This window comes from Grampus griseus, assembly GCF_964374135.1.
Source record: "Grampus griseus genome assembly, chromosome: 5".
Lineage (NCBI taxonomy): Eukaryota > Metazoa > Chordata > Mammalia > Artiodactyla > Delphinidae > Grampus > Grampus griseus.
This window is the reverse complement of record NC_138998.1, coordinates 69,697,426-69,715,249: the sequence shown is the minus strand read 5'-3', so window position 1 is coordinate 69,715,249 and position 17,824 is coordinate 69,697,426. Positions and strand designations below refer to the sequence as shown.

The 17,824-nt window shown below is 51.0% G+C and overlaps 1 protein-coding gene and 1 pseudogene across 3 annotated transcripts in view; one reads left to right on the top strand and one right to left on the bottom strand.

Moving 5' to 3' along the window:
* The first annotated feature begins 3,471 nt into the window (after window positions 1-3,471).
* The window catches only part of LOC309823145 (D-aminoacyl-tRNA deacylase 2-like), a 382,637-nt pseudogene continuing 368,284 nt past the window's right edge, over window positions 3,472-17,824 (top strand). Inside the window, exons 1-2 of the transcript in view lie at window positions 3,472-3,505; window positions 3,817-4,019. The product of the transcript in view is annotated as a D-aminoacyl-tRNA deacylase 2-like (transcript). The remainder of the gene's footprint in view (window positions 3,506-3,816; window positions 4,020-17,824) is intronic.
* HES1 (hes family bHLH transcription factor 1) lies at window positions 6,910-9,380 on the bottom strand. 2 transcript variants are annotated; one of them, XM_082655058.1, is made up of 4 exons: window positions 9,044-9,380; window positions 8,815-8,910; window positions 8,481-8,568; window positions 6,910-7,822 (listed from the first exon to the last, which is right to left on the bottom strand). In XM_082655058.1, exons 1-4 carry the CDS (start codon window positions 9,149-9,151, stop codon window positions 7,272-7,274), a joined length of 843 nt encoding a protein of 280 aa, XP_082511184.1. In that variant the 5' UTR covers window positions 9,152-9,380; the 3' UTR covers window positions 6,910-7,271. The 2 variants fall into 2 exon arrangements, with proteins under 2 accessions (XP_082511184.1, XP_082511185.1); XM_082655059.1 differs by lacking the exons at window positions 8,481-8,568; window positions 9,044-9,380 and having other exon boundaries at window positions 8,815-8,889.

Sequence of the window (17,824 nt, the reverse complement as noted above, 5' to 3'; positions counted from 1 at the left end):
ATGTAAATATGACTATAGCCTCAGGTCTTTGTATAGGAGCTGTGCGAATATTTGAGGCAAGAATGACATTTTAAGTTATCCTTTATGAACTGCTCCCAGCATTAAACTGTTTCAAAATGTCTCTTCTTTGCATGGATACTCCCTGGTTTGCACTTAAAATGAAATCTCAAGGAGATCACAGTGGTTTCCAAGTTCTCTAGATGATCATACATTATGCTCCTTTCCCATCGTGCCCTTCCCACAAATCCAAAATAAGAAAACAAAAATAATCCAAACGAGTCTTTGGTTTCAGAGTTTTTTAGAGGCTTTCTCTCCTCTGTAAGGTATTAATGGGCAATTCCACAATTACTTTGTTATACAGAGTTTTAAGGGAAATATCTGTTTGATCCTTCAAGATTCTATTCGTATAAAAATAATCTTATGGGTCCTAATTACGGAACAGACACAGGAAAGAATAACTTATGTTCAAGAGTATTTGTTCTTCACAACTCTGGGGTAAAGGAAGCCTTCCTTTATGGTTTGTATCTCATCCCTGACCCCAGATATCTATTGGGTATTCACTAAAATGAAGAAATGCCTCGAGTACTTTTACTTACTTTTACTCCTAAACGTCATATATGGTACTTGCTTCTGAAACTGATTTGACGTGGCCTTTACCCTCTCCTGGCCCCCTTAAGGAATAATATCCCTGTTTTACATTCTGATGCCTTAGGGACAAATTTATGGCTTAGGGGAAAAGCTGATAGAAGAGAAACTACGTCACAGAAAACATCAAGGTTAGGGTGGTGGTGTTTGTCAACTGAAGTAATTTTTCTCTAGGCTGGAGGTTTTCTCAACTGGATTTATAAATTTCATGTCTCATATTGATGACTAAACTAGCAGAATTAGTTTAACATGAAAACAGATCACATTTGTGAATAACAAAATAGTAAACTACAAAGAATGTTCCTTAAATAACATCGCTATCATTGATACTTGCAATTCTAAAAAAAAAGAGAAGATTCATTGATCCCTGCTTCACTAAAGGCAAATTACAATTGGAAACATATCCAGACATAGAAAGAATAGCTGCAGTAAAGCCTTATTTTTTAAAATTTTTTTTGCGGTTCACGGGCCTCTCACTGTTGTGGCCTCTCTCGTTGCGGAGCACAGGCTCTGGACGCGCAGGCTCAGCGGCCATGGCTCACGGGCCCAGCCACTCCGTGGCATGTGGGATCTTCCCGGACTGGGGCACGAACCTGTGTCCCCTTCATCGGCAGGCGGACTCTCAACCACTGCGCCACCAGGGAAGCCCAAGCCTTATTATTAATTTAGACTTCAATTATTTACTTGAGCTGCAAATCATGGCTGTTCTTATTCTTACTATAGAGATTTATAGTATAAATAATACTGAAGAGCTATGTTTAACCTGCTTAAGAGAATACAGTCTTTAAATGACTTTAGTGCATTAGTTTTATGAAAGCAAGTCTTTCTGTAAACTATGAATTCAGACTCACTACAAGTATTTGCCAAGTTTGCTGTTCTTCCTCCTATTGGATATTTAAAATTCAGATTTTTCACTAATTCAGACTGACTTCACTAATTTCTTCTTGTTTAACCAGACTAATTCAGTAAGTTTAGTTACTTCAGTAAGTGTACTAGTGGAAAAACTCTAACCAGCTGGGGAAATATGTTTCCTAAATGGAGAGAGTCTGGTAATCAACAGACCACATTCTCTTTTCAGAAAAGAAGTGTGCAAGTGAAGGGGGGTGGGGAGAAAGTGCTTAGGGTGAAGAGGGAAAGTGATGGCATTTTTAACTCTTGCTATTCTGTTTTCCAAGTAAGATAACAAGATATCACAGCGAAGGATAGGGTCTTAGTGGCAGATATTAGATACATCTATCCTGTTAGATGTAGTCTTCCTTTGATGGGTCACACAGGGAACACGATTCTCACTAACACAGCAGGTCTCCAAGAAAACATGTGGCCTATTTCCTTGCAACAGTGGAAGTACAGGGCCCATGCTTCAGGTCTGTTTCAAAATCTTGGGGTTCTTGTAGCCCCATCACAAGTGTCAAGATGCAGAGGCACACGGAAGCATGCTGAGGAGATAATCACAGACTGTGGACTTGAGAAGGACTTCAGAGACTTCTGGTCTAAGCTTCTCACCTTGTCAGTGAGGAAACTGAAGACCAGAGACTTAAGAGGATTTGCTTAGCATCTCACAGGCAGTGGCCAGTTTGGAACCAGGATTCCCTGACTCCCAGTGCATTCCTTGACCATATCAAGGTGACTCTGCTCATTCAAAAGATATTAGTATTGTAAAACGATTAATCTTAAAATTAACCATTTGACACTAATTTTTCTTAGGTAGAATTTGACTAGTTATTTACTATACCAGCACTTTCTATGGTCACAAAAATTTATACAAAAATTAATCATGATTTGGAGGCCGCAAAAGTTACCTGTTACAATGTGTCACCATCTTTTTGTACCACCAGTGTATACTACTCCTCTTTTATGACACTTAACATAGAGTAATTCATTTTTGTTTTTAAACTAGTCTGTTGGGCCTACTAGACTGTGAGCTTTATAGCTACAGAGATCATGCCTTTCTTTTCCCTTTATTTCCATGGTACCTGGTTCAATAATTATTGAATGCATACATGAAATTCAGAACCTAGGGAAGAGGCAGTGGTGCTCTCACATGGGGCCCGGTGCAATTACAAGCAGCTCCTGAAATCACTGGGCAAAGGCCAGGGCTGGCTTTCCCGTTTGGTGAACATCCCTCACTGTGGCTTAGGAATCATTAATAGCTGACATGCACTGGGGGCTTACATGCCAAGCTAAATGCTTTGCCTGCATTTATGCATTTCATCTTCACAACCCTATGCCGTACCACCCTGTGAGGTACAAATGACACGTACAGTACAAAGGAAGCACAGAGAAGATAAGTAATTTGCCTGCACTTACAACCTAAACAACCTGAAGCCAGATCATGTGCTTTTAACCTCTGGGCTATTCTGCAGTCCAAGGACTGAAGCAGACAACCTTGGTTGGCTCTATGTTTTTGACCTCTGAGCCAATTCACATATTTGAAAATTTCAGTACCACCATGGCAAACTTCCTGAAATTCCCCCAAACTGGACTTACATATTTACCTCTCTCTGCGTTTTCCCTCACAGTTCCATTCCCATCTCTTCCTGTGGAACGCATCTGTCACCTCTCCGCTTCAGGTGCCAACTCTCTGAAGACCTTACCTGGTTTCCTCTCAAATCAGAAATCAATCTCTCTGTTCTTAGGTGCCCTTTGTTGAAACTTCTTTTCTGGCACGTCCCACATCAGGTCGGGGGTGAGTCACTTGGCTGTTTGTCTGTCTCCCCAGCTAAACTGAGAGCTCTGGGAGGGCAGGGGCTGGGTGGCACTTAGTGTCATCTTTTTAGCGCTTGCAGGGGGCTTACTGGGCACTTAGTAGGTAATGGGTTTTCGAAGATGAGATTCCTTTTTTACGGAGTCGCGAGTTGCCGTCTGTTGGCTCTGTCTTTTTTGGGACGACGGTGTGCGCTGAGCCGCCCTTGCCCGACCGCTCCCCGCGCCGCCTCCATCCTCCGCCCCCCCCCCCGCCTCCATCCCCCCCCCCGCCCCCGCCCAAGGCCTGGCCTGCCGCTTGGCAGGGCTCCGGCGGCCGCGAGGGCCTGTGCTGCCCTGACACTGGCCTCGGCCCAATTTCCCGGCTTCTAAATGCGGCCCGGAGCTACCGGGGGAACTGGAAAAACACTGGCAGGCGGCCCCACCCCCGGGCCCGGCGGGCCGGGCGGCCGCGTTTCTGCGGCTAAGGGCCTGCTGCTTGGGAGGCGCTGGGGCCCCGGGCGGGGAAGCGGGGGAGGCGGCCGGGCGCGGGCGGCTGCCTGCCTGTCAGCGGGAGCGGGCGCGGGCTCGTGTGTCAGCGGCTCCCTCCTCCCTCTCCCCCCGCCGCCGCCCGCCCGCCTGCCGGGCCTCCCGGCCTCCCGCCGCCGCCGCCGCCGCCCGCTCCCCCCGCGGCCTGGCAGGCTGCCGGCTGCACAGGCGGGGGTTCGCGCCGTTCTCACGACCTCTCAGGTTGCCTGAGCTCATCTGGGAGCTATTCATTTCCTGCCAGAAAGCAGCCGGGCCTGCTAAGCAAACCACCTTGGCTGCAGGGCCGCCGGGGCTGGCCCGGCGTGGCCGCCCCGACCTGCTCCCCGCCCGGGCCGCGGGCCCTGGCGGCCTCCCTGGAACCCCTGGCGGCCCCGGCGGGCGCGCGGCGGGGGCAGCTCGGCCGCCCATCTGGTTGCACTTAGGAGCCGGGGAGGAAGCTAGCAGCGGGTTGTTACCGGCCAAGGGGTGTGGGAAAAGTTAATTGACTTTAATGACAGGTTTCCCGGGACGGCGGTGACGATGAGGGGGTCCAGCTTAACCCCTGGGTCCCCACTCCAGCAACACGTGGGGTGCAATGGGGCGCGCCTCCCAGCCGCGGCAATTCACCGCTTAGAGAAGGCGCCCGTCTAGACCCAGGAGAGCCCCCTTCTAGTTCAGCGCCTTTTCCGCTCCGGATGCTGCCGGGGACGGCGGGGGGCCGGAGCCCCGAGGGTCTCCATTGAGAGGCTAATGCACGCGGCAGCGAGGCCGGCGGCCAGCATCCGGACGTGGAGCTGGGAGCCGCGCCTGATCTCCAGGAGACATCGTCACCGCCCGGGGGCGGGGGAGAGGGCCTGCTGGGTGCGACCCGAGGCTGTGTAATTAGTTCAGGCCCGAAGGATCGGGTGGGGGCCAGATTGAAGCTTCTCCTCTCCCCCAACTAATTACTCCAGAAAGAGCCTGGGTGCAGGAGGGCACAGGGCCTTAGACAGAAACCCTCTCATTTTATGGACTTGGAAATGTTCCAGAGAAGGGAAATGACTCATCCAAAGTGACACAGTGAGTTTGGTGGCAGAGCTGACACAAGAGCCTGAAAATCCCCATTGGGGCCTAGGGTCTCCCCTTTCTTTCTGTATTGTACAGAAATGCCTCATCTACTAGTTTAAACTCAAATTCAGGGGAAAAAAGACCATTTTCAAACTACTAATTATTTTCAAACGAACAAATGTTTACTTCTTTTCCTTAATCACTCCCCCCATATCTGTGTGCTTTTGATATTAAAATCCATTTTTTTCAGTTGTTCCCCTTCAGCGCAGGAAAAGACAACGAGATTTAGTTTTGAGTTGATTTAGTGATCTCACTGTGTGTGTGTGTCAATTTTTAAGAACATAAATGTACTTCTATAAAAATGAGACCCTGTTGTCTCCATTATTTCTGCTGGGACATTTCCAGCGGAGCCAGAGGACAGATTTACCAAGTGAAGCATTTGAGCTTGGAATGGGTGTCTTAAAAGAGCAATTGTTATTATGTTTGTGTTTAAACAAGAGAGACACGGCAGAAAAATGATATGATAAAGAAGACTGTGTATGTATGTGTGTATTTCTCTGGGGGGAAGGTGTGTTGGACACCTTTCCCAGACACAAAATGATGCAAGTAGGAGCCAAAATTTTTAAAGTATCTTTTAAACGTCTCACTCTAGGTCTGAAACTGGGTGGAAGGTATTTAAGAAAACTGACTGCTGTCTGCTAGATCATTCCTGTGATAGAGCGGCTCTCCACACTGGCCTGTGGAAAAGGCCAGCTAGGTGGGGGAGAGGTAAAGCTTTTGAAACAAGACAGAAAATCGTTGGCTTTATCTTTGTTAGGAAGGCTTCAAAGATTGATCTCTCCCGCCTCATCCTTCTCCTCCCAGAAGCCCTTCCAAAAGAAGGGGGGTGAGAGGAGGCTGGCGGGAGGGGCCGGGCAGGGAGGACGACTGGCCGTCGGTGGGGGAGGAAGGCGCGTCCGCCAGACCCACAGCGCCGCTGATGTGTCTGGTCTCGCAGGGCTCGTGGTTTTCATTTCCCCAACACCTGGATGCAGTCAAACACCTGGCCAAATCTGACAAAATCTGACAAGCCTTTGTGATGGGATTTGGAAGAAATTCCCTGCAGATCCTGGCACAGTTTAAAGCTGTCCGCTTTGAGTTAGGACTTGTTAAGGAGGGTTATGTGAGCTGAAACCGGAGACAACCCTTTTGCTTCTATCTGGAGCCCACATCTTGCCTGGAAATGGGGCATGACCAAGCAAAGGGGTCGCTTGCTGTTTGTATTAAAAGGGGAAGATGGCCTGTGTGCTTGCCAGCAAGGCCCCCACATGCTTTCTCTATTAGAGCCAAGCGCAGAAACTTATCAAAAACATATGTCTGGTGTTAATCATCTGGACTCGGGCTCCACTTGGGAGTCTAACTAGCTGTTCCTTGGCAGAAGGAATCTGTTGACCTTCTCAGCTTGCTTGAAGAGGGTGCAGAGAGGCATTTCAAACTTTCAGATGCTGGTACAGAAAATGTCTAGCTGCACCTAAAGACTGACTAATTAAAGGAAGACTCCGACACTTGAAGGCTGGAGGCTGCAACTATGAAGACTGTTTTTGGATGTTGGTGAGCTGCCCCAGGGCAGTAGTGGTGCAGGAGCCACCCGTAAATGTGCAGTGGGCAATAGTACCGGATTGATGAACTTCATGAATTCAGCCCTGTTCCACCCTCCTCAGAAGGAGCCAGCATGAGTGCCAGGACTGAATGAACTACCCAATTGCAACTAGAAAAGTTTTTGAAATCCTTTAAGAGATTGACCACAAATTGATCAGGGAAGCCATATCAGATGGGTTCTCACAAATTAAATGGAATTTAGTTCAAGGAGGGTTGGTAGAAGGTTGGACAGATTTTTTAAAATGTTCTTTTAATAACAAAAGAGCCAATTCCTGAATTCTCAGATTACACGTAATTCAAATTCTGCTGAGGCCTTTTTTACATATTCTGAAATAATCAGTTCTAAGACATAAGAGCATTCACTTTTTTTTTCTTTTATTATATTTTCTCAAATAAACTTCCCAAAAGGAAGATATTTTAAGAGCATTTTCAAACATCTTTGGCATCACATAAAAAAGAAATCTCGTGTAAAAAACGAAATGTCATCTGAACTTTTATAATACAAAGGCGCAATCCAATATGAACATATAAAATATATACAAATATAGTGCATGGTCAGTCACTTAATACAGCTCTCTACAAAAAAGTAACTTTAGAAATTAAAAAAAAACCAAAGTAACCACTTAATCACAAAAGTCCTCCCTTCTTTCCCAGCCTCCAAGTTCCTGTTTAGTGTCCCGAGGGAAGGGAGGTGGGTTGGGGAATTTAGGGGGAGGGGTGGCCTGAGCCCCTCAGTTCCGCCACGGCCTCCACATGGAGTCCGCCGTGAGCGAGGGGCCGCTGGAAGGCGACACCGCGTTGGGGCCCACGGAGGTCCCGCTGTTGCTGGTGTAGACTGGGATGACCGGGCCGCTGTGAGCGAAGGCCCCGTTGGGGATGAGGAAGGCAAACTGGCCGTCGGGAGCCGGCACCACCTGGAAGCCGCCGAACACCTTAGCCGCCTCTCCAGCCGGGCTGCCCAGCTTGCAGGGCGCGCCGCCGGGAGGGGGCGCCGCACCCCCGGGGATGGGCACGAGCGGCGGAGGCGGCGCGAACGGCGCGTGCTGCGGCCCTCCGGGTCCCGGAGGGGGTGGCGGCGGCGCCTGTAAGGCGGGGTGCGGCTGCCCAGGGTAGGTCATGGCGTTGATCTGGGTCATGCAGTTGGCCAGGTGGCCGAGGAGCCGGGTGCGCACCTCGGTGTTAACGCCCTCACACGTGGACAGGAAGCGGGTCACCTCGTTCATGCACTCGCTGAAGCCGGCGCGGTACTTCCCCAGCACGCTCGGGTCTGTGCTTAGCGCGGCTGCGGGCCAGAAGGAGACAGACGGGTCACCGAACAGCCCTGGCCCCGAAGCCGCCGCCTCCGCCCTGGGAGGTCCCCGCCGCGCGCCTCCCTGACCACCCGCCCACGGCACTGCCTCTTGGCTACCGGGCTGGGTTTAGAAAAACCATCCGCCTCTCCACACTAGCTTGGCGACCGAACCCGAGACGCTCCCTCTCCGTTCCCTGTCGCTCCATTTAAACTGATCTCAAGCCTCAGATTTGCCTCCTCCCCACCCTCTCGCGATGTGACCTTGGATAATGCCCTTCCCCCCTTCTCCACCATCCGAGACGTATTTCCCGTTCTGTAGTGGGGGAGGAGGGAGTGTTAAACCAGATGACCCCAGGCTCCACGCAGCTTAAAAACCGCCACGGTTCTAAGTCCTGTCGCTCCCACCCGCTTCCCCCACTGCCAAGCCGCCCGCAGCCCTTGCTGCTACAACCTCTCTCCCTCCCTTTCCGGAACAGTAACAACTTGGAGTTGTGGCTATAAATAAGCCCCAGACCGTGGGAACGCAAGAGTGAGCCAAGGCAGTAAAATGTAGCTGAATGCCTCTCACAACCACGGGCGGAAGTCTGGAAGAAATCACCGCGGGGAGAGAGGGACGCCCGCAGAGGGGGACGCGGCGAGCCGCCCTCACCCGTCATCTGCGCCCGCTGCAGGTTCCGGAGGTGCTTCACTGTCATTTCCAGAATGTCTGCCTTCTCCAGCTTAGAATGCCGTGAGCTCTGCACCGAAGAGGCAAGGGAGGAAAGTGAGAGCCCCGCCAGCGGCCTCGGAGTGCTGGGGGTCCCTGCCACCCCCGGCCGTGGTGGCGACATCCCTAAACCCCGGCTAAAGGGGCTCAGCCCTCCCGCCTCAGAGAATGCAGTGCAGGCGGAGAAGATCCCGCTGGCAAGGGGGTTTCACTCTTAGTACCTGAGAAATAGTATTTTGTTTTTTTATTTTAAAAAAAAGCAGAATTACCCACTTACATCTTTCTTAAGAGCATCCAAAATCAGTGTTTTCAGCTGGCTCAGACTTTCATTTATTCTTGCTCTTCGTCTTTTCTCCATGATAGGCTTTGATGACTGTAAAGAAAAAAAAAAGAGCGCTGAGTTCCCATGGGACCTGCCATTTCACCCCTCGATTTTAAGGGAGAAAGGAGCCCCCAACCCCGTCTTAATCTCTTGGGGCTGCAAGAGATGCAGGTACTGCCCTTACCTTTCTGTGCTCAGATGCTGTCTTTGGTTTATCCGGTGTCGTGTTGACACTGGCTGGGGTAGCAGCCACCGGGGACGAGGAATTTTTCTCCATTATATCAGCTGGCATTTTCTTTTCTTTTTTTTTTTTTAAATCCCTAGAGAATTTTATTTTTGGAGTTCTTCACACACACACAAAAAATTGTTTTGTTTATGTCCCTTCTACTTGAGACTTTCGCAAAACTACTGAGCAAGTGCTGAGCGTTTATTACAATATCTTATGGCTACTTGGTGATCGGTAGCGCAATTCCAGGACCAAGGAGAGAGGTAGACGGGGGATTCCGCTGTTATCAGCACCAGCTCCGGATCCTGTGTGATCCCCAGGCCCTGGCGGCCTCTATATATATCTGGGACTGCACGCGAACGGCTCGTGTGAAACTTCCCAAACTTTCTTTCCCACAGTAACTTTTAGCCAATGGGAGGAGGAGACACGCGGCACCGCTCGTGGACCGCGCCCCCCCATTGGCCGCCAGGCACAAGGCCTGGCGGCCAATGGCGCGCGCCTGAGCCCGGGGCACCAGAGGCTACAACGTCAATCAAAAGGATTTTAACCCTTTGCTACTCTCCCTGCTGGGCTTTGCTTTAGAGAGGATTTTTCCACATTGGGTTTGCTCTAGTCTAGTTTATTTCTTTTGGGGCTAGGGTCTTTGCTCCTTACTTCCGTTCATGTGTAACAGAGCTACTTTGACGCTAATAAGAAGTTCATTTGAAATATATTTTTAAAAAGGTTTAGAAGGGCAAGGATAAAAGGTTATAATTGCAGTGGTTAAAAGGGGGGAATTGTGTAAGGGTGTAAGTTACGGAAACATCCAAGTGATTTCCCGCTCAGACTCCGCACATTCGGGGGAGGAGAGGGGTGAAAGTCGACCATGCAGAAAACGGACCAAAAAAATTCCTTCTTGCATGCAGAAAAAGTGCCTCCATCTTACATTTGCAGGTTTTTCAGAGCAAGGTGGTTTTTGATCCCCGCCCTCCCCCCGACACACGCCCACCCCGGCCCGGCCCTCATTTCTCTTCTAGAGTTGGGGCTTTGGACCCCGCGTTTCCCCAGGAAACAATCAGAATAATTTCCAACTGAGCAGAAAGGAAATGGAATTTCAAATGAAAGATGAACAAGGGGGGCTTTGATGGCAATGCCTCAGGGACGCGCGCGCGTCCTCGCCACCCTTTCCCTTTCCACCCGCCGGCTCTCGATTCTGCCGCATGTTGAGGTGGCGAGCGGAGCGGCAGCCTCTCTCTCCTTCTCGCCCCGCGGGCGTCCGGGGCAGCCTCGGCACCCGGCGCGCGCGGGCCCTTTAAGAGCTACACCAGCCGAGCTGCAGTTTGACATCAGCCGGCCGGCAAGGGCGCGCCAGGAGCCGAAGCACGTGCCAGGATGTTTTATTGCCGCCGCGGCTGCGGCCGGGCCGGGAGGATGTGTGTGTGCGTGCGTGTGTGAGTGTGTGTGCGCGCGCCCCGGGGGCAGGGAGGCGGGGGGCGGCGGCGGGCGGCGGAGCGCGGGGGCTGGTTCCTGGTCCCCGGGAGAAGCCAAGAAGGTAAATAGCAGCTGCTGTGCTAGAGCCTGGGAAAACCCCGCCCCCTGCGCCTTGGCCGGGGCTCATTGGCGCGCGCTGCGTGTGGGGTGTGTGTGTGTGTGTGTGTGTGTGTGTGTGTGTGTGTGTGTGTGTGTCTCCCCGCGTGTGGTGTGTGTGTGTCCGGGCCCCCCTCCTCTGGCCCCCGCCGGGCCAGGAATCCGAGGGGGCGGCGGGAGCCGAGCCCCGGAGCTTACCACCCACCCACCCCCCCCCCAACTCCGCCGGGCCAAGGTCAGCCCTTCCGGGCGGGGAGCGCACGCCCTGGGGTGGAGAGTGGGGAATTATTCCAACCCCCCACTCCACCCCTGATTTCGGGCTTGAGGTTTTAACTCTGCCGAAAGCCTCACTAGCAACAGCCCGGGGGAGGGGTGGGGGCCTTCTTGTTTGCTCGCAGCCTCGTCCCTCCCTCCCACCGCGGGGCCTCCGGCGCCCGCCGCGGTCACGAGATGCCTGACCGCACTTAGGAAGCGGCCGGGTCAGCCTCCTGCCTCCGCTCGGCGGCTACGGTTAAAGCGGCTTCGCGCCGCCCGCCCTTTCCCCGGGTCCAGGGCGGCCGGGCAGCTCCCCCTCGCTACGCCCGGGAGGCCGCCGGCGGGCGGCCGGGAGGAGGCGGGCGGCGCGGGCGGCTGCGTGCTGCCGGTTGGCCGGGCCGCGCGCCGGGAGGAGCCGCCGCTGCCGCCGCCGGGTGCCACGTGGCGGGCGCCGGGCCGGGAGCGCCAGGGCTCTGGCGGCGGCCTCCCTGGGGGATTTGCCGCGCAGGGCGGGCGACGCGCACTGCCCCGGCCGGCCGCCACCGCCGCCGCCGCGTCCCTCCCTCCCGCCCGCTTGCCCGGGTCGCCGGGCCCCACGCCCCCACCCCTTCCGCCCTTCCCGCCGCCCGGGAGCTCGGGGCGCTGCTCGGGCGGTTCGGGGCGGCCCGGGAGCCGAGCGCGTCTTGTTTGATGTCGCCCCCCGCCCTCCCAGCGCTTCCCTAGGCTTAGAGGCCGCCGGAGGCCTGGCACACATTTCTCAGTCACTTCATTCCTTCCTTCCTCTGAGCTCCCCACTGAGATAATGTTGTAAATGATTTCACCAGATCTCGTCCCGAATGAGATTCAGCGGTTCCCGACTCTGGGTGACCTTGGGCAAGCCCCTGTCTTCTCATTACGGAACGCATGCTCTGTGCCAGACACTGTGTTAAAAACCCTGGGATCACCACGACGAGAGATAGAATGGCAGCCTGTAAGGAGTTGCAACTCTGGAGGCAGACAGACTCTGATTTTCTGATTGATGACCGAGCATTCCTCTATTATTCCTTTCTTTTAGGGCTTGGATGATGGCCCAAGCCATCAGATCAGGAGAACCTAAAAGAAACACTGAACCACACCTGTATGGGCAACACTGTTTCTGGTCTATATGGGGGGGGGTACAGGGATAAATACAATAGTTATTGCCCTCAGGGAGCCTAGGGCAGAGAGACACTGAACTCTTAAGTGCAGCTGATATCTGCCTATTTCCACGTATATTCCTTTGGTAGGTCCTAGGTTCAAGAGAGACAGTTATATGTCTAGATAGAAGTAAAATGAAGTTTTAGGATAATTGAATTACTCATAAATTGCGGTATCCTGGAAAAATTCCTGGAGGAGGTGTCCTGTGCTTTGTATCTTGAAAAATAGGTAGGATTGGAGCTTTGGAAATGCGGTGAGTCATGGGGCTGGGGAGGATGGCCGTACCCATGGCCCTGAAAGCCTAGACTTTGGAACTTGAGGTCTTTATTCAGGGAACATGGTCTGGAGCCTAGGGTATGTGACAGCCAGGAGTGTAAGAAGGCACTGGAGGAGGAGGAGACTTAAGGCCCTTAAACATCTTGCTAAATGACTTCGGATTTATCTTTAGACAGTGGAGAGCCATGAAATGCTCTCGAGCAGAGAAGGGACATCAAAATTCTCCTTTAGAAAGATGGCTCTGGGGAAACGTGGAGAGTGGTTTGCAAGGTTCAGAGGCAGAGGGCCAAGTTAGGAGGTTCAAACCAGTAAAGGAGGTTCCTACCAGTAAAGGAGGTTCCTAGGTGACAGGTGTAGACTGACACTCACCCGGAAGCACCTGCCTAGAGCTAGCTCACCTGGGCGTTAACTGCACGTTGTCCAATGATCCAAGTTCTGCAGAAACCTGCCTACCCTTTACTGCAATGTTCCTCCACAACCTGGAGTCCAACCAAGGAATCCTTGTGACTGGGACCAAATTTACCTTCCAAGCCTCATTTCCGTCTTCCAGGACAGCCCTCAAGTCTGCAGCCAAACCTGTACCTCATTGCAGGCTGAGTTTACTCGCTCTTGCCCCTCAGGCTACTCTCTGGGATTTTTTTGCTGTTTTCTTTACACACTGCAGAGTGGGCTGTGTCCTATCATGTTCTGAAGAAATGATGAACAATGCCTCCTTTGTTGACCCGCAACCTGGGCCAGTGGGGAAGGACTTTTCCTTCTTATTTTAAACAGATGGAAAAGTGGTGATGACAGAAAATTGTCTGTTGCTTTTGAAAAAAGTGGAGTTTCCCTGTGTGTTTGACATCCTCTTGGTGAAAGGTGATGAGACTATGAAGTTACCCTGCTTTCTGCTGTGCAGACTTTGCAAGCTTCTTAAAAGGCTTCTGCTCAGCATCTGACTTTTTAAAAACTGCATAAATACTCTGACCCAGATTCTTCCAAGGAATGAAAATCTTCCCAGGGAAGATTGTTAGTTAACCCTTTCCAGGTTATCCCCAAATCTATGAGAACCAGTGACTTCCTCTATTAAACTCTGCTATGACATTGACTGCTGCCTGCTCTTGGGCCCTAATTAACTAGCAGGGCATGCCACCCCCTGTCCCTTCTAGCCTAAGAGCCTGTTTTTTTTTTTCTCCCCTGATTCTGTCATCTCCTGAGGATTTGGCACCCTGAAGGTGCGTGGAGAATGTTGAACATAGTCAAGTTATGGTCTCACTGCAGTGCCTAAAACAGCCTCGTTGGCCAAATAGTTAATCAACAACTCGTTTACTGCCACTTTAGGAGTGCTTAGACTGGTAGAATGAGCAAATAATTTAAACACACACACACACACATTTTCAGATAGAGCCGGTCAAAATTTTGCCATGAATTTGTTTCTGGACCAAATAAACAAACAAAAAACGAAGCCATGAAATTGTCAGCCCTCCATCCCAACCATTCAAGTAGAAACTTTCTTTGCAAGTGTGCTCAGATGCTGTTTTTCAGCATCCTTATCCTGGGCAGTGAAAATAGTACCAACCAACGGGACACTCTCCGCACCTTCTCAAATGGGTAACTAAGCTCCTAAACTCAAGAAAAGCCTTTTGGATTTGGAAAGCCCTCCTTAGAGAGAAACAGCCTTTATTTTTCCGTCTTCCTCATCCCCTCCACCCCTCCCCCCAAAGCACAGAGAAAACTGAACCCTGTTCATCAGTGGAGGTCATTTCTTTGATCCCCATGTGAGACCAGCAAAACACCAGGAATCTTTCCCACTGTATCATGCCCAATAAATACAATCAGGGGCTGCTGTGTTTGTCTCCTTCCCCCTTTCTGCCCCATGAAGGGTGATTTTTCTCCATCTTATTGCATCACCTGTTTGCTTTAAACCATAAAACAAATAACCGCATCTCTAGTGAGACTCTCCTTTGTCCCTGGGTATCGGAATGGTTTGTGGGTTTGGTTTAAAGCTAAAGAAAGAAGAAAGAGTGAGAGAAGAAGAAAAAAGGTATTTTGCCTGAGGACTTGAAGCTTTTTTTTTTTTTCCCCTCTTTTCCTCCGCTTGACTGACTTTCTCACACTCAGATTCCCTGCAGCCTGCCAGGGACGTGGTAGCTGCCCTGCCAATGAGCTATCCTGGGAGGGCTATTGAAAGAGCTTTGAGTAAGTACACACTGGGCGGATTTTCCCCTCCCCTCCATACCTGCTCCGCACCTGTACAGGGAGCAGTCCCACACCTATCACCTGATCGCAGCCCTTTCAGAGACCGTGAGAAAAATAAAGCCCAGGATAGAAGAGATGTTTGTCTCTGTAGGGCTGCAGCCAGCTCCCCACAGTACAAGTGCCCAGAAACAGCACATTCCTGCCCCGGTGTGCACGCATGTTTGCCCTCGCGCGTGCTGGCTGGGGGCACCGAGAAGGCGAGGGAAGCCGGGCATCACCTGCATGATGTAATGACTGCCTTGCTGCCTTCGTCTTCTGGTATCTGCCTGACCGGTAGTTTTGTGATCCTTTACTAAAATCATTGTTGTGGTCCTTCTAGATGAGTTCGTATATGCTCATCACAGCAGAATTCACGACAGGGATTTCTGACCTTAAGGTTCACGGATGAACCCCCAGGGAACCCCCTGAAATGGAATTCAAAATTATGTCTCTCCATGCATATTGAGCAGGAGCTTAATAAATACTTTTTGAATGAATGAACAAATGCATCATTTCCCGCCCCCCCGCCCCAGCAAGGAGAGGGTCCACAGCTTTTAGTAGAATCTCAAAGCTTTTTTGACCCAGAAAGGTTGAGGAAGCTGGTCCAGGCAATCTCCAATTACAAGTGGGTACTCTAAGGCCCAGAGAGGGCCAGGGACTGGCTCAAGCAACATAGGGCCAGAGTGGGGGCCAGAGGCCAGCTCGAAGCCCTTTCCATCACGCCAGAGTGCTGTGGGCTTTGGGAAACTGAGGATGGGTTTATAGAGTTGTGATCACTGCCAGAACTTGGATTTAAGATAGACACTTTAAATAAATTAATTAATTAAATAAAATAGATACTTTAATAAAGATACTTTGAATTTCCAGAGCTTTTTTTTCCTTAATTTTGAGGCACTTGAGCAGCTCTGCACCCAGCATTTGGATGGAGAAAGGGATAGGCAAGAAAGCCAAGTGTCTACCCACAGAAGAGGATTCAGGAATGCTTGCAGCAAGAGTCCTGGTTGCCATGCAGTGGCATTCGAAACGACCGCAACTCTGCATTCCATCTTTGATAAAAATAAGTTGCTACTTCTAAACAAAACTGCCTAGTTGGTTTCTGGCCAAGCTGGGACCTCGAACTGCAAATCGCGGGTGACGGTGGAAAAACAGAAACTTTTCAGCATTGGCTCCTAGCAGGCTGTAATGCTTTCTGCTTCCCCCCAGCCCTTTGGAAAACTTGACCACAGCCAGTGGGACCAAGGGAATGTGCACTTTTCTAATGGGCCCAAAAAGAGGATGGTTGCCAGGAAAGCCTTTCCCATGGGACGGGGGCAGGGCACCGGGGACAGCTTAACTCCCACATTTGGCCACAGCAGCCATGGCGGGCAGGCTTTAAATGTGCTCTCAACTAACCTTTTACTCTCTGAGCAGGGCTGCAGTGAGGCAAGCCTGCAAGCCCAGGGATGAAGGCGGGCATTTCTGAGGGATTGCACGGTTGCTGACTTGCACCCTTGTGTGTAAAAGGCTCAGAACTGCACGGGGGCTGGTGCCTGTAGGGGCCTCTGGAAGACTCAGGAAGGTGGGGGGAAGTCTTAGCCCCTTTAAACCCAGGACATGGGTTTGCTGGGCTTGCTGATAGCTGCTCAAATTGTGACATCAGATCAAGCTTCTCAAAAAATCAAAAACAAAAACAATGCAGCTAACCAAGAGAATCATTTGGATAAAACCTAGGGCCAGAAAGTGATATGGGATGAGTGTATAAGGCATATTTAAAATCAAAGTCGCTGTCATTGTTACCCTTGCTTATTTTCCTCGGCTTATAGGAAAGGGGTAGGGGAGGCAAAGTAAGAGACCTAACAGGTGGCTTAACGGGTCCGTTCATTGAATGCATAGGAAAATTGAACCTAGGAAGAAATGACTGGACTAAGGTTTAACAGCCTCCCCAGAGAGGGAGGAGAAGGCCAGAATTAGGCTCGAGTTTCCTACCCACCAGTCCAGAAACCCGCCCCTCTGTATCTGTATGAGAAGAATGTTTTGAAATATCATCTACAGCAAGTGACTAACATTACCACCAAAGATGGATTTTCCGGTTAAGAATCAGAGCTACCTGCTGGTGGGCGAGTGTGGTGGTGTGACAGCACACAGCGTGGTTAAATGCCAGGCTTGCTGCACCGTGATTCCCTCTAGAATTTGCTCACCACCCGGTGACCTCTGGAAAAGAAGAGATCTTGATTTCTGAGTTCCAGGAGACAGGAAGCTGCTCGCCGGGGCCACACAGAAAAGCAGAGGGAGAGGTGAGAAAAAGAATGAATTTTTCCAAGTGGTAGAGAGATGGTATTTGCATGTGAGATATACATTTTCCTTTTATGTATCAGGTTTAGGGAACAAGAAAAGACAGTCCGGGCAGCTGCCACAACTGCCACTTAAGACTCTGGTGGGTTCTAGCATTTCGGGAGCTTCTGGTCTCTTCCACAGAGTTGGAGGGCACCTGTCTTCTTGCCTTGTAGTATTTGACAGTGGACAAAGCACTTTATAGTTCATTACAGCATTCTGTCCTCATATATAGCCTTATAACCTAGCCTAGAAAGACGTGGTGGAAGGCCCAGGGATGGGGAGAGAGAGGGTTCAGGTGATTAGTTCAGGAGACCATGGGCTGTTGAGGGCACAGGATATAGGATAGACAAGCTTCCTGGAAAGTTGTACCTCTAGAGAAACAGGGCAGGGAGCTTAGAGGCCGGGAGAGAACAAACTTTCCTTTCTCAGCCACCGGCAAGAATAAGATGTCAAGAAACTGGAACAGAGGGAAGAAGGGAGATGGCTGTCAATTTGTTAGAGAGTATCAGTAATCCGCAGGACGCATCTTGGGCGGGGAGCAAGGAGGAAGGGTACTTTCTTGTGGCAGGAAGCCAGGGTGGAGAAGGTGAAGGGAAGGAATCCCACTTAGCAGGAAGATGACTGAGCAGGTTCCGGAAAGGACATGGAAAGGTGATGAGCATAGTTTTCACTGGGCTGAGCTGCTTAGTTCAGCATCTGGTACCTTCTGAGGGGCTTCCTGGAAAATCTCAGGAAGGGAGACCGGGTCTGTGCCTGAGGGCGCTTGTAGAACTCTGGAACTGGTATCACTCTTCCTCACTGGTTATTTGTTCTATGCTTTTGTATTGCTATAGGCATAACACAAGAGCCCACAGACTGGAAAAAGCAGTGGGATTGTTTGGGGGTGATGGCAGGGAATGGGGGCAGTATGGAGACTGCATCCTGCTCTGTAGCCAG

Coding starts and splice junctions, on each gene's coding strand:
- HES1 (XM_082655058.1), bottom strand. CDS start 9,151: ATGCCAGCTGATATAATGGAGAAAAATTCCTCGTCCCCGGTGGCTGCT. Junction 8,911..9,043: donor CAGCATCTGAGCACAGAAAG/GTAAGGGCAGTA, acceptor TTTTCTTTACAG/TCATCAAAGCCTATCATGGA. Junction 7,823..8,480: donor GCAGCGGGCGCAGATGACGG/GTGAGGGCGGCT, acceptor TCTGGCCCGCAG/CCGCGCTAAGCACAGACCCG.